Source organism: Gastrolobium bilobum, unplaced genomic scaffold (genome assembly GCF_033153095.1).
Source record: "Gastrolobium bilobum isolate Gb01-03AN ecotype WA unplaced genomic scaffold, APGP_CSIRO_Gbil_v1 utg19495, whole genome shotgun sequence".
NCBI lineage: Eukaryota > Viridiplantae > Streptophyta > Magnoliopsida > Fabales > Fabaceae > Gastrolobium > Gastrolobium bilobum.
This window is the reverse complement of record NW_026898451.1, coordinates 343,320-367,111: the sequence shown is the minus strand read 5'-3', so window position 1 is coordinate 367,111 and position 23,792 is coordinate 343,320. Positions and strand designations below refer to the sequence as shown.

The window sequence follows — 23,792 nt, the reverse complement described above, 5'->3', positions numbered from 1 at the left end:
AAAGAAAAAAATAACTTTAATATTATAATTATATATTTCGTAGAGTACGTAATTATAGTGAATAATAATAGATGATAGTAAAAAGAAGTAATAATATGAATATCTTACCTATTATATTATGGGAACAGATTCACTTATCACCAAAAAAAGTTTACAACTCTTACAATCTATTTACTCACCGTTGATTTCCGTCAATCTAACGGTTATAATTTATTGAAAATTAATAACATTTATTGTGTCATATTTATTAATTTCTAATAAATTATAACTGTTAGATTAACAGAAATCAACGGTAATTAAATTAATTGTAAAAGTTATAAATTTTTTTGGTGGTAAGTGAATCCTCCCCTTATTTTATAAAATATAAACCTCATCTTACATAAAAGAAATTATCTCATCCTATACATCTATAAAGTTTTGTGACAATTTTTTTTTCTTTTTAAAATTATTAAACCACATATTTTTCTCATCCGCGTGAAATTACTATGTCCAATAACATAGTATTAGTAACTCCCTACAAAAATTATGGATAATAGATTTGTGTAACAACAAAAGTTTAGTCAAGTAATAATCACTAGGTTTGCTAACTTGTTTTTTCTCCGCTATGGCTTCCGAGGGTAAACCCGATACCACCGCCGCCGGTGGCAAGAAGAGAAAACGCTATCTTCCTCACAATGTCTCTGTTCTGTTCTGTGCCTTTTTTTTTTTTTTTTCTTTCGCAGTTTCTGTTATTTAGTTGCTGAGCCTGTTTTCATATTATTGTTTTTTATTTTAATTTTCAGAAGCCAGTGAAGAAAAAGGGTTCGTACCCATTGCATCCTGGTGTGCAAGGGTTTTTCATCACTTGCGATGGAGGCAGAGAGCACCAAGCCTCACGAGAAGCTCTCAATATTCTTGAATCCGTACGATACGATATTTCATTTTCTCTTATACTCCTTTATCATTATCAACGTTGTAATTCCTCTTTACTTCTCACGAAATTTATTCACTCTCTTTCATTCAGTTTCTTTCGTTTCCAATTGTAAATGTTCAAATGCCTCTTATTGCTTTCCAAGCATTCCTGACGTCACTTGTTGTTTAGCTTTTCTACTGTACTTTGCTTCTTCACTATTCACTTATCGATTAGGGTATTTCTTGGTTTAATTTGAAAATTAATTAAAAAAAAAACTAACATTAATGGTGTAACTTAGAGCAAATCATAAGTGGCTGGGGTCTGATCTATCCTTGTATGAAAAATCAATCCTTGAATTTTCACCTTCAATTTTGAGGAGATGCCAAATAACGCTTGTTGATCTAAATTTATATAAGTGCAAGTTTCCGTTAGTGCAAGCTGTTTTTTTATTCCTTTCGTTTTTTCTATTATTAGTTTAGAATATTGTTCAAAGAAGACAAAGGCTGTAGGGTAATCTTACACTTTTCGTTACCTCCTTTTCTCTTGTTCTTCAGGTGGAGTAGTTTAAGTTTGAATGTTTTATCATTTGATTAACTTTTTAAATTTGTATTTTGCATTTAGAGGAATGATATTATTTTTTTTCCTTTGCAAAACGATATCATGCTTTTTGTTTTGATTTGTCTTGCAGTTTTATGAAGAGCTAGTTCATGGAGAACATTCAAGTGTAAAAGAGTTATCCAATAGACCCTTAAATACAAAAATTACGTTTGCGGATTCTGACTCTTCTAGTAGTGGTGAAGATGATGACGATGAGGAGGTGGAGGTGCAGGAGGGAGATGAGAAAAAGGGGGACAAAAAGCCTAAATTGAATATTTCTAATGATGACAATGCAAGTCATGATAATGAATTGAATGAAACGGGTGAAAAATCAGATCCTCATAAAATCGATGATCTGCTTGCTCAGGCGGTGGATAAAGCTAGTGATAATAAAGGAGACATTGACAATCTTAAGACTATAATAAAGACAGCTGATGAGCTACCAGCTATGAAAGAGTGCTGCAAAACAAATGTGCCAACAGGTGATTTGAGTGACAAAGTGGAGCAGAAGTCTATTGATAGGTTAATTGAAGCAGAAATCAGAGAATTGGGGGACAAGAATAAGGTGACTTGATAAGACTGCTGTTCTGGATTTTATTTTATTCTGTTAGTGTTACTAATCAAAGCTTAGCTCACAGATATTCTGTTGCTTACATTTTCTGGCTTCACACAATCATTTTTGTGGCCTATCTGATGATAATAGTTCTTCTTGTAGTTCCCTACACATATGGCATATTCAGAAGCATATGCACATATTTATGCAACTAATGCTGAGGGCTTTAATCATACAAGAAGATATTAGTTCCCCTGTGTTCTTGTTTGTGCCAATTTCTTTTTTTTTTTCTTTTTTTTTTTTTTTGCACCCATTGTAATGGCATACATATTACTCTTTTTGGTTGTCTCCCTACTTGCTTAGTCTTATGCCTCCTATCCCTTTTATGACTCATGAGATGGAAAATATAATATGATATTGGAAATATTATGCTTTAGAGTTCAAATTTGCTCTGGAATACAAACCGTCTTTACTTGACTTCTTCACGAAGGATGCTTTGTGTGTGTTTTGCTAAGAGTTTTGGTTTTTCAACAGAGGCGCTTTGTCAAGCTTGATTCAGGTTGTAATGGTGTAGTATTTGTTCAAATGCGGAAGAAAGATGGAGAAAAAGGCCCCAAGGATATAGTTAATCAGATAGTGACATCAGCAGCGTCGACAAGGAAACATATGTCAAGGTATTTTTGTAGTTTCTATTCTTACAAATAAAAGAGCATGCACAGACGAAACACTGATGCAGTGTTGACTACTTCTAGGTTTATTCTGAGAATTTTGCCAATTGAAGTCACATGTTATGCTTCAAAGGAGGAAATTTCAAGAGCAATCAAGCCTCTTGTGGAACAGAACTTTCCTGTGGAAACACAAAATCCATTCAAGGTAATGCTGTGCATTAGTATCTCTCAGCTCGTATTACATTCTCTTTCGAACATGCATTCCAAACTACACAAATGCTGCCAATGTTAATATTATGAAATTAACAAAGCTGGGTAGGTATATTTTCTGTAAATTAAGCATATTTAACAATTATTCCTTTTTAATATGCTCTAAATTCTACAACCAATGAGACTCACTCACAAGCTTGCAAGAATGAGAGTACTCTTGGGAAGCTAGCCTTTCTACCTTGAAAATTCTCGAAATTCTCTATACTTAAATGTGTCTTTCATGAAGTGCACTATTAGATAACTCTGTTGTCACCGCATTCTGGAATTTTAATTTTCTTAAACATCACAAACAAATCATTCTAAGAACTTATTTTAAATCTATCTTTTTTCCAGAGGGAGGGCTAGGGGGCACAAAGGTTTATTCATTTTTGATGTCTTATGAATGAGATAACTTAACCTCCATTTGGTGCTCAGGGCTCTTAATTCAAATTTGAAATTGGAAATTGGGCCATCAAATAGTAAATTTTCACGCATGTTATGGATTTTAGAATTGGAATCCAATTCCTTACTAGTTGGCAACAACAAAATAAAAACCTTCACAACTCTGATCCCAGACCCAGAATGCAAAATTTAAGATGCACTCTGCATGTGGCTATTTAAGTTCGATGCTATTACCATACAGCTGTTTTCATCACTATCATTAATATTACCACCATGCCATCAACTGTGCCCTCTGTCGCCACCATCAGTTTTGTACTGTTTGCACTGTTGTCCCAGCTACCATTTCTCATTATCACTGCTGCTGTCTACAATATTATGGCAACAATATTTATTTATATCTATTTCAAATTTCAATTATGGCATCAATATTATATATTCGCTTTTAAAAAATCTAGTTCAATCACCTAAACAATGAAAATATATTAACATTCAAAATTGCAATTTTAACTTTGTGTATGCAATCCAAACAAAGTTTACGGTTCTGAATGACTTATCGGAATTAGTATTGATAATGTGTTAAGTACCAGAACCCAGAACCAAGAGAAACAGCTTAGATTGTATTGCTATAGTAGAATCCCAATCAGACTCAACCATCTAAGTACATGAAGTCTTGTAGAGAGGAAAATATTGCAGAATTAACATGGAAGAAAATTACATGGAATTGCTATTACAAACACAGAAAATGATAACAGAATAACTAGCTAAAGATTAAATGGAATTACAGTAAGAAAAAGTAAGATAGGTTCAGAGCAAATTCGAGACTGCTCTGAGTCTCTCCCAAGTCCTAAAATCGTCCCAATTTCCAGCCTGCTTCCTATTCTTTTCATTCTTCTATTTATACTAATCATTCTTGTGTTCCACGTGTGACTCCCCTTCATTGCCTCTAATAGAATTTCCCTTCCAGAATATTCTCCCTCATTGCCTCTAATAGAATTTCTCTTCCAGAATATTCTCCCTCTAACTGCCTTGGTGACTCAGCATGAGTGATTGATTCTCTACATTTCTTTCTAGATTGTACCTTAAGAGATGGTATCCTAACATACTGCAGTCCTGAAACTTAAATACAAATTCTGATATCGAAAAAGAGTCTAGTATTTGACCAAGATGATATATGGCGTGTGTATTATGTTCACAACAGTGGGCTGTATAAGAAAAGGAGCCTAATTTCAAGCATTCTGGAAAGCTGATTTCATTGACGTAGATTTGCTCAGTTATATATATTATCTTTTGTCTAATTTGTCCTACAAGAAACAAATGTTGTTAACAAAGTTTATGCTCAGTTCTTTCTAAGACTGGAATCCTTTTGTCTGTAGCTTCACAAGTTTTTTCGTGTGCAGTTTGCTGTACTGTATGAAGCCCGGGCAAATACTGGTGTTGACAGGATGGAAATCATCGATGCTGTGGCAAAATCAGTTCCTGGACCCCATAAAGTTGATCTCAACAATCCTGATAAAACCATAGTAGTTGAAATTGCCAGGGTAAGAAATCCGTGGTCTGGCTGAAATATAATTTAAATTGTATGTTATGTCTGCTTATCTTGTACTCATCAAGTCATTTTTTTTTCCCTCTAGCACTGCAATCTTGTGAAGTGCACTTCTTGATGTGGCAGATTATTTTCCTTCATTTATCTTTTTAAATTGACTGCAGTTATATTTACTTCCTTGATTGTCCCCAGCAAATATTCCGCTTGGCGTTTCTGTGAAATCTATGCATTTTAATTGCTTTCCTTAAAAGCTCTTTTTTAAATTGCTATTAGAGAAACAAATTTGTCTAAAAGTATGTTTTATACTTGTACTTTCGCTTTGCTGTAGAACCACCAACTTCTTGCTGCTCTTCAACGGCAGATTTTCTGATTTTTTTTTATTTTTTTTATTTTTTTTATTTTTATAAAATAGCAATTATAAAGAAGCAAATTTGTCAAAAAATATACTATTTTTGTTTTGTTGTAGAGCCATTAATTTCTTGCTTCTCTTCAACGGCAGATTTCTGATTTTGCCTTTTTGGTATCACCTAAAAGCAGTTCATAAAGTTTGGCCATACAACTTGAAAGATTATAAGTGCATTACTCCTGTAAACCCTGAACATGCTGTACCATGTTTGGAATCAACACTTCCACAGTGCTTTAGTTTTTGCAACATAATATGTAATTTTCTATATTTTGTATTAGTTTAGCGTAGAACTAATACATCCTCTTTTGCTTGGCAGACTGTGTGCTTGATCGGGATCATTGAGAAATATAAGGAATTTTCCAAGTACAATTTGAGGCAGTTAACATCACGTAAAGTCTGAGCCTTCCAGACAGCCTATAGTATACTTGTCGTTTTTGCGAAATTTTACTTACTCGCTTAACGTATTTATACTTGGCTTTAGTTTTGACTGCTGCTGATACTGGTCTCTCTGGCAGTTTGTCGTTTTGGAAAATAGTTTCTAGATAACTCTTGCAGAAAGTCCTTTGAATGTAGTTCTCACTCACTGATCGAAATCAGAAATTCTGATGCACTATAAGATTAATAAAAATATTAATGTGGATTTAAAATATTATGTAATAAATTTTAAATTAAATTTCAACCATTGTAATCTTAGATTTTCTACCTGATTTATGATGCTATGAAAATTGAAGTGTCCAGCCTGCTGAATCCTGTAGTAGCATTAATACCTAACTTCGATCATGACCATGATTAAGATAGGTTGACGCTGACAGTCAAATATAGGAGTCTTCATATTGGCTTAGTTATTAATCATAGATTATCAGGGACTTAGGGTTATAAAATTAAAATGCCGGTGTGCCACATATTATGTGGATTTGAAATATTATTGGATACTCACCAAAAAAAAAATAAAAAATATTATTTGATAAATTGAGTTCAAGGTGCTGGGTATATGATCTTAATCCAGGTTTCACACGTCGAAATGGAAATTCTAATGCACCACTAGATTGATATGTGGATTTAAAATATGATTTAATAAATTTTAAATTAATATCTTCGAATTTTTCCTTGGTATGCTATGGAAATTGAAATACTATGTGCGCAACATCCGTTGGGATTAACTCCTACATCGTTATAACTTCTATGTTCTATCATCTTGGCTAAAGATTGGCATAATGAATTTCTCCTTGTTATGCTATGAAAATTGAAATGCCGATGTGCCCCAACAACACATCCTTTGCCTTTTGACGTTATCCCAAGTTAAAAATACTCCCACATGTCTACCAAAAAAAAAAAAAAATACTCCTAAGTTTTTAATCACAAATAAGAGAATTATGCTCTGAAAAGTGAAGACTTCTAATGCCGATGTGCCACTATTATTATGTGAAATATTATTTAATAAATTTCAAATGTCCAAGACAAGACCATGAAAGGATGATTGTGAAAGTGACCATTACCTGGCTAGTTTGCTCAGCAACATCCTAGTTTACTAACTAGCCAGCACAGTGGGGGGACCGGCGTGCTCCCCTTACGTAAATCAAAATTATATCTGAAAATTTCTCCATGGTTAAAAAAATATATCTGAAATGCCAGTTTGTCCAACCTAAATCAAAATTGTTCCTAAATATTCGTAAAATTTGATACTAGTTCAATTTCGTTTTGTATTTCATCGCAATTTTCTTAAAACTGAAATATATCAAGTAAATAAAATTATCAACTATTATTAAATGATGTCAATATAGAAACCTTTTTAATTTTTTTTGAAATTTGGTACGCAAGAATTTTTTAAATTAGATACCATTTAATTGATAATAATTATGTTTGAAATTATTAAGTGATGCAATGTAAATGAGTGTATACCATAGTAATTAAAGGGAAAAAAAAAAAACAACTAAATTGTTGAATCTAGTAGCTTGTACAAAGGATGGAGGCTCCCACAAGCGCCCCCAAAGAGAAAATTGAAAATTGAAAAAGCAAAGAATGGAACACTCGGAAAAAAAAAAAAAATCTCTCATCCCTCTCTTCTCCAAAGCAGACAAAGAAGACTCGAACCAAATTAAGGAACTCCCAGATCAAGATCAAGGCTAAGCACTAAGCACTCGGAGATTTGTACAACTTCTCCACCATCTTCCTGTAATCTGTACAACATAGCAAAAATCACTTTATAAAATCTCTTTCGGAGTGCATAAATTTACAAATCCTCTGCTAAGTATTAAGAATGTTTGTTTGTTTACCTTCTTGATTGTTCCAAAGCTGTGCTGCTTGTGTATTTAGCGGTGAGCTAATGTTTGGCTCTAAATTATGTAAAACATACAAGAAGAAAGAAAAACAATGTTAAGGCATGTCATATTTATTACAAGGAAACAATTTTAAAACAAAAATCATTGTGTTTTGGCTTTCAAAGTTACCTCCCAGCAGGCTTTGGATTGATAGAAGAATTGTTCTGACATCATAAGCAGATGACCATTTATCCTATATAAAATAAAGAACATGAATATGCATCATGCAATTGGATGAATATTACTACTGTTCAGAATGACATAACACAAGACAACACAAGGCATTATATTATTACCTGAAGAATGTCCAAGCATATATTGCCATGCACATCTACATTGGGATGAAAGCAAGTGGTTTCAAACTTGACCTTTGGTGGCTTAAAAGGGTAATCATTGGGAAAGGAAAGGGATAACTTGTACTCAGTTCCTTCAAACACAGTATCTTTGCTTCCTGTTATTGTTCCTTTCCAACAGAATATGTTATCCTCCTCAGGGAAGGCAGATATACCAGAATCTCCACCCATCTGAAAACCCCCAAAGATTCAATCAAAGAAAGATAAACCCTATTAATTAATTAATATCTTTTCCAAATGAGAGATCTATACAACTACAAATTACTCTCTCTATTATATATAAAATTAGAAAAACTGCCTCAAAGATAGAAAGAGACAATGATTGATTGATTGATTGATTGATTGGGGGGATATTGTTCTTACCATCAAAGCCATCAATTCAGACTGCAACCTGAGGCAGAGCAGAAGCCACAAAAACAAAACAAGAAAGGAGTTAAGTTAGAAACAAATGCCCCAACGATCTTTTAAACCATCTATATATATAATTTTAAAAAATGCGTGAGTGAAAGTATAATCAAGAAAAAGATCCATTAAGAATTTGATTTCTTGTGGGAAACACAGAAAACAAGAAGAAACTGTGAGCGATGATGAATCATTAGAAAATACAAACCTTCTGAGAACAGAGTGAGAATCAACGGTCTTTGCCTGGGGGAGAGACTGCTTTGCTGAAGCGATGTTGTCTTGAGCACCTTCGGTTTGCGCAGCATTGATGGTAGCCATAACAGTAATAGTAATAGTAATAGAGAGAGAGAGAGAGATTAGAAGAGAGAGAGGTTGCTTATGCTTATTGCTTAATCTTTCTTTGTTTTCTTTTCTTTTCTTTGCTGAAGGAAGGAAGAAGCTATGTGGTATAGAATTGAGAGATTAGAAGAGCAAGAAAGTGTTGTTCTGTCGTTTGACTTTATAAGGATTTGCGGTTTCAAATAATTTGAACGTTGCAATTGCAAGGGACAGCCACCCACAAAACTTTACCAACCCACAACGGCTAGTAATAGGGTTGGAACTTGTAACTTGTTAGGAGCGCTCTCTTTGTGTCGGATCAAATTTTTTTTTTTTTTCTACCTTGGTTATATTCTCTTCAAATAATTTTTAAAAAAGTATTGAATAAAGAATATATTTAATATCTTAACAATATAAAAAGTATTTACTATTTGTATTTAATAATTAAGGAAATTTATAATTATTCTAAATATGATCAAGAAATAAATCTCATATTAGTAAGTCTTGATTCCCATTGATTAAAAATTATTTCAAAATTTAACTTATCGTAAAATTATAAAAGAAAAATACTGAATGAATTGTAACAGTTAAGAAATTAATAATATAACAAAAGCATAATCTTATTAATCAATTTAAAATATTTTGAAATCGAATCCCCCATTGATTTAAGATTGAAACACTTTAGGAAAGATTGATTTAAATAAATTAAAAAGTTTGAATAAAAAGTATGATAAATTTGGCAAAACCAACAAAAGTAAGGCATGTTTAAAAAATTATTATCCAATTCATACATATTTAAACATGTTTCCTCAAATAATGTAATTAATTGCGTATGAAGTATATGGAAATGCACAAAAGTCAAGCGGCGCAACCCAAGTGCTCATATGCAACTAATAGGATCGTAATCGTACCATGTCTCAAAGTTTAATGTTACTCGGATATCTATCTCCCACTCCATATAAATATTATTTAACGTTATAAATAATAATTAATATATAATAATTACTATAATAAAAAATATAATTTTATTATTTTAAAAATTACATTAAATTCGTCTGATCAAATAATAATTAATATTATAAATTATTCTATGTCAGATTTTTTGAGTCCTTATTAAATTTTCTATTATCAATTATGATTTTATAATTGGATAATAATTTTATGTTATTTTATGTTATTTTGTAAAAATTTAGCATGATTTTGTAATAAAGGTACTGTTTCAATTTTTTTGAAAAATCAATGATTATATAAAATAATATGTATAGAATAACAGGTTTACATTTATGGAGCAGGTTATATTTGTAAACTTTTTTGCTTACCAACTACATTACCTTCTCCCGGAAGAACACTAATTACACTATATTCTCCCGGAAGAAAATAATATAATTTGTAAAAATTTATAAAAAAAGTTTGTAAACGGATCCTTCCTCTACATTTATAAGATTCTAAAATTCGCTTGAGATTTATTTACTACATCAATTATTATATAATAGTTTTTATTTATTACATATATTAATATTATAGTAGGTTATATTTACAAATATTTTATTTATACACTCTTACAAATTGGATACTTAAAATGTATCATTTCGCTCTATAAGCTTAGCATAAGAACATATCAATCAAGTGTGACATTGATTGATTGAAAAGTCAATCGAGAAAAGAATAATATAATAAAATTAAGAAATGTCGAAAAAAATTAGGCTTTGCGCCTTTCACCCTTATTTATAGAAAAAAAATATTAATTATACTTTAATCGATTATATTGATCCAACAATTACATTAAATATGAAAAATCATAATCATGTAAAGATGAAAATAAATATAAAATATTAAATATGAGAAATTAGAGAAAAATGTTTGTTTTTTTTTTTATAATAAATGTTTGTCATTTTAAATGACATAAAGTTATGTCATTTCAGGAGAGGGATAGACACAAAATAAATTTTTCTATTTAAAATTTTAAAAAAAAACCATCCACTTTCTCTCTTCCGTGGTTTTCATTTTTTGTGTCTATCTCTCTCCTAAAATGACATAACTTATGTCATTTAAAATGATAAACATCAAACCCGAGTAATTATAATTATACAAAGATAAAAATAAATATAACCGTTGGATCAACATAATTGATTTACAGGTAAAATTGATTGGTAGTAACATTGATAATAACATTAATTGGTTATTACAATATCCTATCACATAAAAATATATAGTCAAATAAAAATAATTAATTATTATACTAATTGATTGTTGTAATATCCGGGCGATATATTAATGCATTAATTTTTTTCCATTCACCGTGAACTATTCAATAGGCAGTGTGTGATGAAGGGTTGTTTGTAAAAGGACAATATATGTAGCGAGAGACAGAAAACGCGATTTGCAGGTGCACCGTTTCCATGTTGAAGTATCAGAGTATGACGTGAGATCAGGTGACATTTCAGCCTTACGATCGAGAGAAGTATCTCTGTATCTGTATCAACGCTGGACTGGTTTCCCAATATTCGTACCAGATTTTTAAATATTTCTTTATCTCTGGATCAATTACGGAATTGCAGAATCCCTGCCTGATCAATTAGGGTTTGGAATTCTTTAGAGTTTGAAACTAGAAGAGTTTCTGTTTCAGAGTCTTTGTAACACAAAGTGTAAAATTTAAATTTTATTATGTTGTGCTGCGTTGGTCACGGGTCACACGGTCTAGGGAAAAAAAGCAACAGTGATATTGATTTTAGAATGTAACTTGTTAATCTTCAAAAAGAAAGAAAGAATGGAACTTGTTATTAGAATATGCTTTCTTCCCGCCAGACATAGACATCTACATGATTCACATCAACATTACGTGAAAAGGAGAAAAAATTTGAGCTCGGCTGCTTAATTCTCATTAGGTATCATGAACTCTTCAAAGCTGATAAAGCTTCCTTTGTCGCCGATGAAATTACAGCATCTGAAGCATTTGGCAAATAATAATACTTCCCTGCAGTATAAATGTTTTTTATGAACAATATCTTTAATTTCAGAAACGAAATACATTGATTCAGTAAAATTGTAGTACACTAACCTTGGGCAACTCTAGCAATCTCCTTGGCGAAACCCGTTGAGACAAACTTATTTTCAGTGTCGATGACAAGCAGGGACATTCCTGCTTTATATATCTTCCCAGCCACCTCAAGAATTTCATCCTTTATTAAAACACAGTTAACAGTTAGTTCACAGTGAAACAAGTTGGAACTGAACATGTAATATGTAAATCCTGCCAATTTATACAGATTTCAAAAGACCATGAACGGAAATGCTTACCAAAAGAATTTAAAGATAAAAAAATAACGCATGATTTTTGGTCTTATAAAAAAGGAGATAAGAAAACAAATGAACAAAATGTATAGCCTCTATCTGTCATGTTAACAATCCTCCCCACGTTTATTACTAAGTGGTAAAAATAGAAAATGAAACCTCAAAGGAATGATGTAAATGTATACTAATTAGTAATTACTATTAGAAGGAGTACTACCAGTCTTGAATTTAATATAAATGGATTCCAAAGAGCGCTGAGTATAACATGTTCTCCTAGAACTTTTGCTGTCAGAAAATTGGCCTCCATATGCCATTGGGAATTTGTCTGAGGGTACCCATACGCCTGATCCTTGATGAGGATGCAGGTTCAAACTAACGTCCCCTCCCCTACTAACCCTTCCCTCGTGCTCTAATCGCTAACCCTCATGTAAGGTTTAGATAACATAAAAATGACATTTGAGGTTTAGATTCTCATTTCTCTGGTTACTAAGGAGATGGTTCATGTCATTTGGAAGTCAATACGCGTCCAATTACAAAGCTTATCAGTACCTTCAATTCTTGCACTGAAGGTTTAGGGGTGTCCGCAGCGGCAACAGCTTCAGGGTCAGTTGACCTTTTCAATGATATATTGGCTCTGCCATCAGTGATTGCAACAATCATTATACGTCCAACATCACCACTTTTCTCTGCATTTAATCCAACCCTAACAGCCTAAATATTTTCATGAAAAAATAAATAATAAGCTTAAGAAGATTTAGCTAAACCAATTACAGTGTGATAACCAGAAATAATTTAGGGACAAAAGTCCATATTTGACACATGAAAGACGAAACTAGTATCAGGATGAATTTTATATGAATTTATACAACAATTCTTAATCAGAGAATACTACATCTTCAAAGATCGAAACTAACATTCTCCATCTCTCTTCTGCTTTGAGTCTATGGTCATTGTCATTTTCGTATAACTGGTAATGTCTTTAAAAATGTCAACGGTTGGAAATCCTTTGAAATATTAAAAACAGGTCCAGAGTAATATAAATAGCAGAGAATAGTTTTCTAAATTTGACCGCAGTAAAATTTCTGTTTGTTTAAACATGTTACCGTACTAAGCATGAAAGAGATGTAAAAGATCTGCTTACCGTGGTAAGACCATGAGCAAGGGGGGACCCTCCACCACATGGAAGCCTTTCAAGACGTTTCCTTGCCATCGCAATTGATCTAGAAGGTGGCAGGAGAACTTCAGCTGAATCTCCACGAAATGGAATTATAGATACCTGTTTAATAAGAACAGTAATTATTAGTAATAAAATTATTCAGACAGCATCATAAAAATGAATCGTGTTTACTGTTTAGTCCAGCATATCATCAGCTATCCTCTAATGTGTCTAGATTTATCAGCACATGATGAATCATATAAGCAAATCAAATTAATTGTTCCATTCTAAAACAGTGATTCTGGTTCAAGGATTTGTAATTGTACCAATATAAATATCATGGTTGTATCTGTAACCAGCTATGCACAATTAACCCTGAAAATAACTAGTACCAATCCATGGACACCCAAGGAAGTAAAGAATAGTTATAATTTATAAACTGCTTGAGTTTTCGTTATTATAGTGACAGAGTGGATCCTCTCGTGGGAAATTTTATATTTTATGCCAATCTCTCTCCTTACAAGCACTAAAATGGTGGGCCCTATCATATTTGTGAATATATATGGAGATAGACACAAAATTCTCACATAACCAGATCATGTGAAATTTACACGAGAGGATCAATTCCCTTACAATGACAATGTAGCACCAATTCTCCATCAGGTGGGTATATAAGCCGTATTTGAATTATGACACGTCTCATCTTTCAAACTACATGTTATGACTAAGAATTCGTATATGAAACCTAGATTCACCATTCAATTATAAACGAATTCCTATTAAATGTTAAAAATCATGTGACTATTCACCTGATCCCGACTTGTATAACTTTCTGCCAGAAGCTTAAGCGCCGCACCTTTTGCATTCTGCATCCTGTTCAATGCCATGCTTCCACTTGCATCAACCACAAATATCACCTGTCATAGTTAAGATTATTTAAAAAAAAATGTATAAAAGCTTATGACAAACTTCACATCAGACTACCTATGAGATTTAAATTATATTCCATACTAGCATAGCTGAATAAAAGTTTTCTATACAAAATTGATTACTCAGGCAAAAATATTAAGTATTAACATTTAAATCTTACAAGAAAATCTGAATTGATTAATTACTAATAATCATCTCAACAGTAAGACAACTCCGAAGGCTTTGCAGAGCAATCTTAATTGGACATAAGCACACACTAACAAGTACGCAAATTTATAAGACTATTTTAAAAAATAAAAGTGATAAGGACTGAGATAACAAGAGAAGAATAAGAGGATGATAAGGAAAGTTGAGAATATTTTAGAAGAAATAGGAGGAAGATCAGGGAAATTAGAGACAACAAAGTAAAATATTTTTTTTTTGTTTTAGTTAATCACTGAAAATACAAGTTCTGAAGTGAGAGAACATACATACCAATGCTCCTGCTTTACGTGCCATTCTCTTCGCCCTCATGTCAGTTTTCTCAACAAACACTTTTCTACGGTTTTCAGGGTCTTTTGCCCTTCGCAACTTTTGATAAGGTGCTGCAGCTCTAAGGGTTGCATCAACAGCTAATCTCTTTACAGGGCCCTGCAAACAGTGACGGTATTTGTTGAAAAAAAGCATAGACAATACGAACTTTTAATCAAAACAAAGTAATCTTGATGATAACAGATAGTTAGTTAATGGGCATGACAAATATAGTCAAATTAGAATACAATGATATAAATGCAAGTGGATACAAACTAATCAGATCATTCAATTATATAACTGAACGGCATTCATCAAGATTTCTAGGGAAAATTAGAAACTGCAAACCAGCTAGAGATATTTGATATTTTCTTTTCCAATTGCAGGACAAACAAATGGGGTTAGGAGTACCAACCTTCGGTAGCATCGGCTTGATGTATCGGCCTCTATCCTCTGAAAATATGACATTTTTTGCCCTTCCAGCCCTGCCGCGGCGTCTCTGTGCTTGTTGGGCAAAGAAGAGGAGTTTTTCATCCACCAAGCCCCCTTCCGCATCAAAGATAAACTCTTCAGGTAATTGTTCTTGCTGTTGTTCATTCTCTTCATCCTTGTCATCCTGTTTAGAAAGACAATATTCAAAATTTATACGTACAGCGAGGTGGATGTCAAAACTTAAAAGCATTACTGAAAATTCCATCCATTTCTCCATCAACAAAATATTACGCAGATAAGTCCAAACACAAATTTTCATTTTAAAAGAAAGGAAACCCACTGAACTTGACATGGCTAATATTCTCTGGTAAATGGACCAAAATCTATAACTTTCAAAAAGGGATTGTCCTCAGAACTTTAGCTTGAAAGATGATGATTTAACTCAACCTCTTGTTCTTCCTCTTCATTCTGTTCTTCACCAGATTCTTGATTTTGTGGAGGAGGTGGAGGTGGAGGTGGCTGATTTTGTTGCTCTGGTGGGTTCTCAGTAATGATTGACCGGGGGAGAATGACCAACTCTACCTGTATCAGAAAATATATGATAAGTAATTTATCAGATAGGTTCTTTATTTTCAGAAAGTAATATTGAGAAGTCCATGCAGTGTTATTGGGCTGGGTTTGTACTAATTATACCACGCTTATACCTAGCCAAAATTCATTAGTATAAATACATATAAAGGGAGCCTAACTAAGATTAAGTTAGAGCATACCATTCACCATTCCTTTCTCTCTCTCTCGAACACAGTATTAGAACTAGGTTCTAAAACTAGTATAAACCCTAACCTTCAACATCTCCTTCCAAAATAAAGAAAAAATCATATTTGTCAGAGAAGATAGATTTGCTTTCCTTCATCCACTTCATGGAGTGTGCAGGCCATATCAGTCGGATTTGTTAGATCGCACATTTTTGTGAAACTGCAGACAAGATCTGGAGCCACATAAAGATGCAATAGACACCAACTAATTTTTTTCAGTCAATTTCATATTCTGATTTCTCTCTATCATTGCACACCTAAATTGGTACTCGAATCACTCTTACCAATACCAACTAAAACCTAACCCCATCCCAAGAGAAAAAGGTAAAAAAGGAGTTATAAACAACTACTACTGAGAAGGGTGCTGACTGGTGCCAAATAGTTTTTTTCTTTGCGCTTCCTGTTCTTCAGATCATATAATTACAAGTCAGGTTATAACCCAAAAGCAATATTTTTGTATGATCTCTTTGCAGTGTAGTGGTAGCCAATGGACATAGAAAGGGCAAGTCATGAAGTCTGTCAAAGGCTTAACCCTCATGGACTTCAACCTTTCCTTAAGTCTGCAGTCATATCTAGATTCTTGCACAACTTAAGACAGGACTTAGTAGTGCCTTGTTCACAGCTCATCATGCACTCGATTCTTGCACATGGTTGAAACATACCAGAGAATGCTGTCATGATGTTCGCCATACAGCAATCATTTAACAAGCTATCCTTAAGAGCTTAAACTAATTGAAAGATGGAAAGCCATTTAACCTCTAAGAAACAAAAGGACAAAGCATAGACCATCACTACTTTATGCTGAAATTTTAAAATTGTTATAATGGAGATAGTATGGATCAAATTGTTGACCTATTAGTCAAAGATGCTCTGATTGGTAGAGCCGATAAGAGTAGCTAATTATTTCAGCTCAGATAAAGTTCTTTTAAAACATTTTTTTTCTATATTATGCTTTCACTTTATTGAAACACAATATATCATTAAGCTCAAAAACAGAAAGCCCAGTGTAATTTAATTAAATTTAAACAAATCCTTAATAATGCTAGCAATCTGTTCAGCCTGTACCGAAGCATCAATATATGATTTTGCATATGCCGTGAACCTTTAGTATGTATAATTCAAGAAGACTCTTTTGGCACACTTTGTTTTTATGAGTTTATCAGTACCCTTAACAATTAGTGGCAAATATTCAGCCACGTGTCCCATTAATTGAAACATAATTCAAAAATAACTAGCTGAATTCTATACTTTAAGTGGGACACTAAAGGGTACCAGTACCAACAGAAAACGAAAGTCTCCGTAGTTCAAACTATTGGTGCTTAGTAGTTATGTTCCTCGGAGAAGACTATAAGAACAGTAAAGTCAGCAATCTGAGGTATACCAAACTCTTGCATTTAAATTTCAAAGAAATCTTACAGCTTTTTTTAGGTCATCCACATAAACCTTTTCACGTCCCTCTAGAGCAGCTAAGCACTTTGCAACACGGGCAGCATATAGCTCAGCTCTGTGTCCCTGTAGTTCATAACGAGTATTCAAAATTATCAATCCACGTGACAAGGGCTTGCAAATCGGCTTGGTTCAAACTACATAGATGAATGAAGACAAATAAATTGTTTATTTTTTCTCTCGAATAGAGTATTTGTAGAGTGACAACATATTGTGTCAAAATGTTCCAAAAATTTGTTTTAACTCTCCTATGGTATCCCCGATTAAAATTTTTGAAATTATACATAGAAGCAAAAGTTTGATAACTTCTATATTTTATATTGCCAAATTCTGCTCTCTCTCACACTTCCCTCTGACAAGTATAACTTACATGCCCAAGATTAGCTTGAATATGATGACATCATATATACTCATGAATTAATGCCAAAGCAATGTAACAGTTTGAAAGAAAGAAGAGCCTTGATATGGAATAATAATGGCATACTATTAAATAACCTCATCTCAGCGATCAGCATAATAAAGAGGGGCACAGAAAAAGAACCCAGAAGGTTTCCTTTAAAATTGAAATCTTTCTTTGGCCTCAAGCAGATGAAAATATTTCTTGAGTTCCCAAAATTTACATCATACAGAATCTCCCAAAAAATCAGCTAGTAAAAATGAGACAATTATGAACAAAATCATGTGTTAAAATGAAAAAATATATATAGTTGAAAATAAAGACAACATTGCTTAGGATACTTATAAAATGGTAGATGATTGAGGCAATGTTTGATTGTCCTGTTTACTTGATTGGTTCGAAACGTCATAAAATAATTAATAGTAATATAACAAAAACTTGAAAGGTTGCTTTTATCTGCAATGAGGCATTCACGAGCTGATTTATTTCATGAGACAGTAGAATCAGTTGCTTCCCATAAGAGACAAAAAGAATTGACCTAAATTCACAATCAATGGACATCTGAATATCAGTAGTGCACATCAAATGTACTGCATAAATTTTTTTGCAGAAATGTAGGAAAAGTGACAGAGTTTACCTGGCAACCACCTCGTAGAGCTTCAATAACCAGGTATTTTAATTGTTCTCTGCTAATAGTAACATCCTTTAGATACTCTCTAGCCAATATGATCTGCACTAGGTAAATATCAAGTAAAGTTATAGTAGTCTGAATATCAATCTACAGAGCAAAACTACAATGGAATAAACAGTGCCAACTCAGAAGTTCCATTTAAGTATAGAAAAAAAAAGAAAAGAATAAAGAAATTCAAACAGCAGAGGGACCAGACCAACATATATAGTAAAATTAGGAATTTGGTTGCAGGGTGTACAAAATCTCAGCTGTGGGACTCAACCTGCATTGTTAGATCTGGGACGCCACCCAAAAACCTAGATTTTGGATAAATTCTGTAGGTCCTCACCATCTATCTTAACCCTCATTCATTTTGTGAAGATGACATACTGAATGTGAATCTATTCATTATGGTTACAGCTTTACTCGCTAAGTTCATGTTGTACAGTAGCTTGCATAACATATAGAACTCTTTAATTTTGTTTCCTAAATAGATTAGTCTTAAGGCTACTCTTCTTTACGCTCTTCATTTTCAATCCTCGACATACCTGAGTTTTTGCATTGTCTGTTTCCTCTTCAACCATCTTAAATACTTGGTCACTGTTTTCCTGAAATTCTGTAGCAATTCCAACAGCTGCAACACGGTTTTCAAAACTCATTGGAAGATCTGCACTGCAGAGGGGTGCATAGTTAGAAATAAGAGAGATGATAAAATTTTTGATAACTCTTTTCATTAGCTAAATATTGGGCCAGGGTTTTTTACACATTCAATCTTTTAATAAAATAGGGAGTTTTGAATAGTTTTTCAATGGTTTTTTTTTTTACCATGTCAGATGACAAATCATAAATGTTCAAAGTTTGACTAAAAATGCCAATGAATCATCTGTTGTTAGAAAGAGCGAGAGAAACTAAGGAAAAAAAGAAAGAAAAAGGTGCAAAGAGAGGGCAGGAAATGGAAGAAGAGAAAAAGTGAAAGAATACTATCACTTCACTTGAGGACAGTTTCAGTGCCTTTTAATACCATCTGTTGTACAGATGGTAATTTTCCTATTTCAGAAAATACTTTAGCCTACTCTACCCATCCCCACACTAGGTCATGGATCTCTCTAGTAATTGGGGGGAGAAGAGACCTGAAGGGGTAAAAAAGTTGATTGCAGAAGTACCTCAAATTAATTGCAACACGATCTAGCAGGTGTTCACGGACAGCACCCTCATCTGGGTTATAGGTGGCAATCAGAAGGGGCCTGCAGGGGTGCCTGAAGCTGATCCCTTCTCTTTCAACAGTATTTACTCCTTCAGTCAGTACGTTAAGGAGCAAATTACTAATACCCTCATCCAAAAGATTGATTTCATCAACATATAAAACACCTCTATGAGCTTCTGCAAGTAGGCCTGGCTGGAAAACAGTTGTGCCTGTTTTCACAGACTCCTCAACATCAACCGATCCAATGAGTCTGTCCTCCGTGACTCCAAGAGGAATCTGAATTGTAAATGAATATATGATGTTTATCTTCCATAGAAAAAGAATTTCTTCACAGATAGTAAACAGAAAATGAATTTTGGACGATTGAACATAATCACATCATGCAAAGGTTATTATCTGAACAGTACCTGAACAAAGGGAGACTTGACGATACGAGTTTTAATATTTCCAGCAGAATCGTATTCCAGGTATTGGCTAAGACCATCTTCCCATCTACAAATATTAACCTCTTGATCTATAAATTCAAATAAAAGAAAAAAAAAAGGAAAGAAAAGAATCCAAGACAGTTTTTAAGTCAAAGCCTCAAAGGTAAAAGTAAAAAGGGGGTTCAACAAAAATTGCTTCATCCCAATTAGAAAGATGCAATGTCCATCAGGGTTACTGAAAATTAATTTAGTATATCTTCACCAGAAAAAGAGAGGAATGCAATAGCTTCCAGGGATTAACTATCGCTGGTTCTAACTACTAGGCTGAATTGGTGTATCTCAAAGATGAGACACATGAATTTAGCAAGTGGATATATAATAAGAACAATTAGCAGCATCACAGCATCAGCAATTATGAATGACCACATCGTGTTCCATTGAAACAGTATGAACAAAATCACCCCATGCGATTAGAAGGCCAATGTGTTTCTCCCTTAAGCTCTTATCTATTTTCATGATATAAAAAACAATATGTCACCCTTTGTTATCTGGTTTTGCCTTAGAGAGTAAAACTTGTAAAGTCTTTTTACTTCTCAAAACTGGTAAACTTTTTCTCATAAATTGAAGAAGTCAGTGACCTTACTCTTCTGGGTAGGATGGATCTGCATTGGCTATGGATCCTACTACTACATCAATAGGTGGCAGTATTGCATGCAATCCACGTGCCATTATAGTTTTGGCAGTTCCTCGCTTTCCTGATATGGCAATTCCTCCAATCGCAGGGTCAATGGCTCCAAGTAAAAGTGCAGTTTTTATAGAATCCTGCAGAACAACTAGAATTTGTAAATTCATCCTTCAAGAGAAAGCAAAAAATAATTAGCAATTGCATATTTGGTCATTAAATTGTTAAAAAGCTTAAGGCTTTCAAAATATTTGAAAGATAAAGATGACATATTTTAGTGTTATCTGTCCGCCATTTTTCTATCACTTCTTGAAATAAAAAACAAAAATTCATGAATTGTTTATGCAAACGACTTTAAGTTATTTATTACAAGGCAATGCCACAACGAAGAAGAAAAGCAATAACTTCTTACAAGTTAAGAAAACAAAAACCTAACTATTTTCCAAAGAGAAAGGAAAATTAGCAACCAATATAAACAGAATTTCAAGGAAAGAAGCAAAAGTTGAAAGAATAAGAGATTATACTTGGCCTACAACAGCGGCGAGGGGGAAGTATTGTCTTCCATAATTCGTGTCGTGCTTCTCAGAAGTAACCACAGCTCCATTTTCAGATTGAGCACGAATAATCGAAGGACGCTTTGGAATGCGTTTGGTTCGATAAGTATAACACAAAGAGAGAAACGGTTTTGATCTGAATGCAGCAAATAGAGAGTGAGATTGGAGGTTTGGAAGATTTGAGCAAGTTGGAGCTGTGTATGTGAAACCCATTTCAGAGACTGAGTTTCATGCAATCACAATGATCAGGGTCCCTTCACTCACCTCCACCTTTCTTATCCGTTCTTTTGTTCCATTTGTTCTTGGAAAAATATTTATACTTTGAAATAGTACCATTTATATCATTTTATTTCTTCCACATTTTTTTTTTTTTTTTGTCAATTCTCTCTCCTCTTATATTTATCTCTTTCTATTTTAAAATGACACAACTTTATATCCTTTAAAATAATACACACTCTACCTTTTGTTTATAAAGTTTATAATGTAAATGACTATACTGAATATTATTATTTTATTTATAAACAATTGAAAAGTAAAGTTCAGTGGTATTTAATAATAAAATTTAACTTGATACAAAATAATAATAATAATAATAAAATTTACCTTTAATGATTTTCATGTTATAAGACATAAATTTATCTGTTATATATACATAAAAATATATGAAATCATGTTTTATTTTTTCCCGTTCTTCTTTTTATATAGGCTCACATGACTCTACATAAATTTATCTCAACCTTAAACTACAAAATAAGTTTTTGCCCCAATTTACCACGATTCTAGTGAAATATAAAGTTATAAACTACTGGGTACAAGAACTTCTATAATGCTCAGTTATTTATCATGCTAGTATCCAGGAACCCAAAGAAAATATAATAAAAATTGAAGCCCTAGATTTTTTTTTTTTTTTTATACAGGCTATAGATTTTTTATGAACAAACTCTTTTTTTTTTTGGATACAGAGGAATGAAAAAAAACTAGACAGAAACTCTTTTTTTATGAACAAACTCTAAATGTTATCTTCGATATTCGAGTTAGGGAACGAGCTCTACCACCCAATTCACAATAAAACTATTATGTGATGGGAGATATCATTAATCGATTAGCTTATTCTATTTCAAACCATAGGTAATGTAGTGTGAGTTTGAATTAGAGTTTGAAAACTTTATTTTGAATAAATTTGATTTTTTTTTTATATTAATTTGATTTTGTAATAGTTGATTTTGATTAAAAGTGGATTTGTGTGAAATAGTTTATGTTTAGAAACATTTATTTGAAAAGTGATTTTAACATAATAAATATTGTTGGGATAGTCGTAGTTGAAATAACTTTTAAATATGGAAAAACATTTTTTCATGTTGCATGAGAATTCAATTATCATGTGGTGACTTTTTGATTTGCGTACAAAATTTTTTTTTTTAATAAATTTGGAACCCACCACTAGTTGAGTCACAACATGAAAATTTAATTGTCATGCAACATGACAAAATTAAACTCCTTTAAATATACAATAAAAAGAGCTTTTATCTTTTGGATTAGATTAAGAATAAATTAATGTTAAAAATCTAATTGTAAATACATATATAAACTTGATTTTGCTCACCGTAAAAGCAACAAAATGAGTGTTAGAATCAAGTTTTGCTTCAAATTTGATTTTGCCTCAAACATTAACATATTATGAGACAATTTTTCATCAAACGGGTTTTAGATGATTCAACGTTATGCCAAACACAACAATAATTTTTAGAGAGTTTCTTAATTGTAGCAACGCGTAACTTTACAAAAATGTTGGTAAAAATATATCGATAAAAGATAAATAAATGACAAACATTTTTTCCATAAATAAATAAGATGTTTTTGAAAACTAAGCGAGCAATGGCCACCCCAAAAGTTTTGAAAACTCAGGAAAGTACTTAACAAAATTGCCATACTTCTCCTGTGTTATCAAAACATCACGTGGCAATCCAAAAATCGAATTTTTTTTTATTGAAGACCTACACCACTGTTGTCAAAGTGTCTTATTTAGTTAGACTCATCACAATTGAATAACTCAACAATCTTTTCTTTAAGTGTGAAATCCAACACTGGTATGCTCACCCTCAACCGAATACTCCAAGGTCCAAGTATTTAACCTGCTTCCTAACTAAACACCTGGCTAGCTCGAGCCCAACCCAGCTATGATATCACTGTCAGTGAAGTCCAGGGGAAGCACGTGGTGAGAGACCACCACCAATGGGTTAAGCTACACCAAATGTAGCAAGTGAGTCCGATACCACATCTCAATCCAAAACCTTCAGGTATTGGATTCATGGGTTCATACACTTATATCCACTTCACTTAGCTCATTACCAATCAATACGAGACTCATCACACTTGAATATCTCAATAATCTTCCCTCTCAAGTGTTAAACTCAATATTGGTATGCTTCCTCTTAAATGATATAAATAGATAGACCCGAGGCCTTAAGATTTTGGGTTGTAACATGGTATCGGATTCACTTGATGTGATTGACCTAGCTTAGTTCATTGATGATGATCCCCTGCCACAGGCTCCCCTGGATCCGCTTGACAAATATGTC

At 32.9% G+C, this 23,792-nt stretch overlaps 3 protein-coding genes across 6 annotated transcripts; 1 reads left to right on the top strand and 2 right to left on the bottom strand.

The window, feature by feature from the left end:
* The first annotated feature begins 542 nt into the window (after nucleotides 1-542).
* Nucleotides 543-5,970, top strand: LOC133316427 (uncharacterized). Its single transcript, XM_061518173.1, has 7 exons — nucleotides 543-676; nucleotides 783-902; nucleotides 1,581-2,054; nucleotides 2,577-2,716; nucleotides 2,795-2,915; nucleotides 4,759-4,899; nucleotides 5,627-5,970. Exons 1-7 carry the CDS (start codon nucleotides 605-607, stop codon nucleotides 5,708-5,710), a joined length of 1,152 nt encoding a protein of 383 aa, XP_061374157.1. The 5' UTR covers nucleotides 543-604; the 3' UTR covers nucleotides 5,711-5,970.
* Nucleotides 5,971-7,440: 1,470 nt separating this feature from the next.
* On the bottom strand, nucleotides 7,441-8,771 carry LOC133316425 (ubiquitin-conjugating enzyme E2 20-like). Its single transcript, XM_061518172.1, has 6 exons — nucleotides 8,592-8,771; nucleotides 8,345-8,372; nucleotides 7,925-8,152; nucleotides 7,758-7,821; nucleotides 7,584-7,643; nucleotides 7,441-7,487 (listed from the first exon to the last, which is right to left on the bottom strand). The coding sequence occupies exons 1-6, from the start codon at nucleotides 8,699-8,701 to the stop codon at nucleotides 7,441-7,443; spliced, it is 537 nt and encodes a 178-aa protein (XP_061374156.1). The 5' UTR covers nucleotides 8,702-8,771.
* A 2,646-nt stretch (nucleotides 8,772-11,417) lies between these two features.
* LOC133316397 (magnesium-chelatase subunit ChlD, chloroplastic) lies at nucleotides 11,418-21,473 on the bottom strand. 4 transcript variants are annotated; one of them, XM_061518138.1, is made up of 15 exons: nucleotides 21,184-21,473; nucleotides 20,621-20,799; nucleotides 19,960-20,044; nucleotides 19,512-19,828; nucleotides 18,897-19,020; nucleotides 18,316-18,408; nucleotides 17,252-17,347; nucleotides 15,468-15,602; nucleotides 15,004-15,204; nucleotides 14,553-14,708; nucleotides 13,958-14,065; nucleotides 13,134-13,268; nucleotides 12,542-12,703; nucleotides 11,760-11,880; nucleotides 11,418-11,675 (listed from the first exon to the last, which is right to left on the bottom strand). In XM_061518138.1, the coding sequence occupies exons 1-15, from the start codon at nucleotides 21,424-21,426 to the stop codon at nucleotides 11,590-11,592; spliced, it is 2,241 nt and encodes a 746-aa protein (XP_061374122.1). In that variant the 5' UTR covers nucleotides 21,427-21,473; the 3' UTR covers nucleotides 11,418-11,589. The 4 variants fall into 4 exon arrangements, 2 of the variants coding, with proteins under 2 accessions (XP_061374122.1, XP_061374123.1); XM_061518139.1 differs by lacking the exon at nucleotides 21,184-21,473 and having other exon boundaries at nucleotides 19,960-20,066; nucleotides 20,621-20,777; XR_009752203.1 differs by lacking the exon at nucleotides 11,418-11,675 and having other exon boundaries at nucleotides 12,542-12,626.
* Nucleotides 21,474-23,792: the final 2,319 nt, after the last annotated feature.

Bases quoted from the DNA above. Each gene is read 5' to 3' on its own strand.
- LOC133316397 (XM_061518138.1), bottom strand. From the start codon at position 21,426: ATGGGTTTCACATACACAGCTCCAACTTGCTCAAATCTTCCAAACCTC. The intron at 15,205-15,467 runs GTTGAGTTAAAT...CTTTCTAAACAG, and splicing joins ATGAAGAGGAAGAACAAGAG to GATGACAAGGATGAAGAGAA. The intron at 14,709-15,003 runs GTTGGTACTCCT...CACTGTTTGCAG, and splicing joins TCAAGCCGATGCTACCGAAG to GGCCCTGTAAAGAGATTAGC.
- LOC133316427 (XM_061518173.1), top strand. From the start codon at position 605: ATGGCTTCCGAGGGTAAACCCGATACCACCGCCGCCGGTGGCAAGAAG. The intron at 903-1,580 runs GTACGATACGAT...TTTGTCTTGCAG, and splicing joins CTCTCAATATTCTTGAATCC to TTTTATGAAGAGCTAGTTCA. The intron at 2,055-2,576 runs GTGACTTGATAA...GTTTTTCAACAG, and splicing joins AATTGGGGGACAAGAATAAG to AGGCGCTTTGTCAAGCTTGA.
- LOC133316425 (XM_061518172.1), bottom strand. From the start codon at position 8,701: ATGGCTACCATCAATGCTGCGCAAACCGAAGGTGCTCAAGACAACATC. The intron at 8,373-8,591 runs GTTTGTATTTTC...GCTCTGCCTCAG, and splicing joins TCTCACTCTGTTCTCAGAAG to GTTGCAGTCTGAATTGATGG. The intron at 7,644-7,757 runs GTAACTTTGAAA...TACATAATTTAG, and splicing joins AATCCAAAGCCTGCTGGGAG to AGCCAAACATTAGCTCACCG.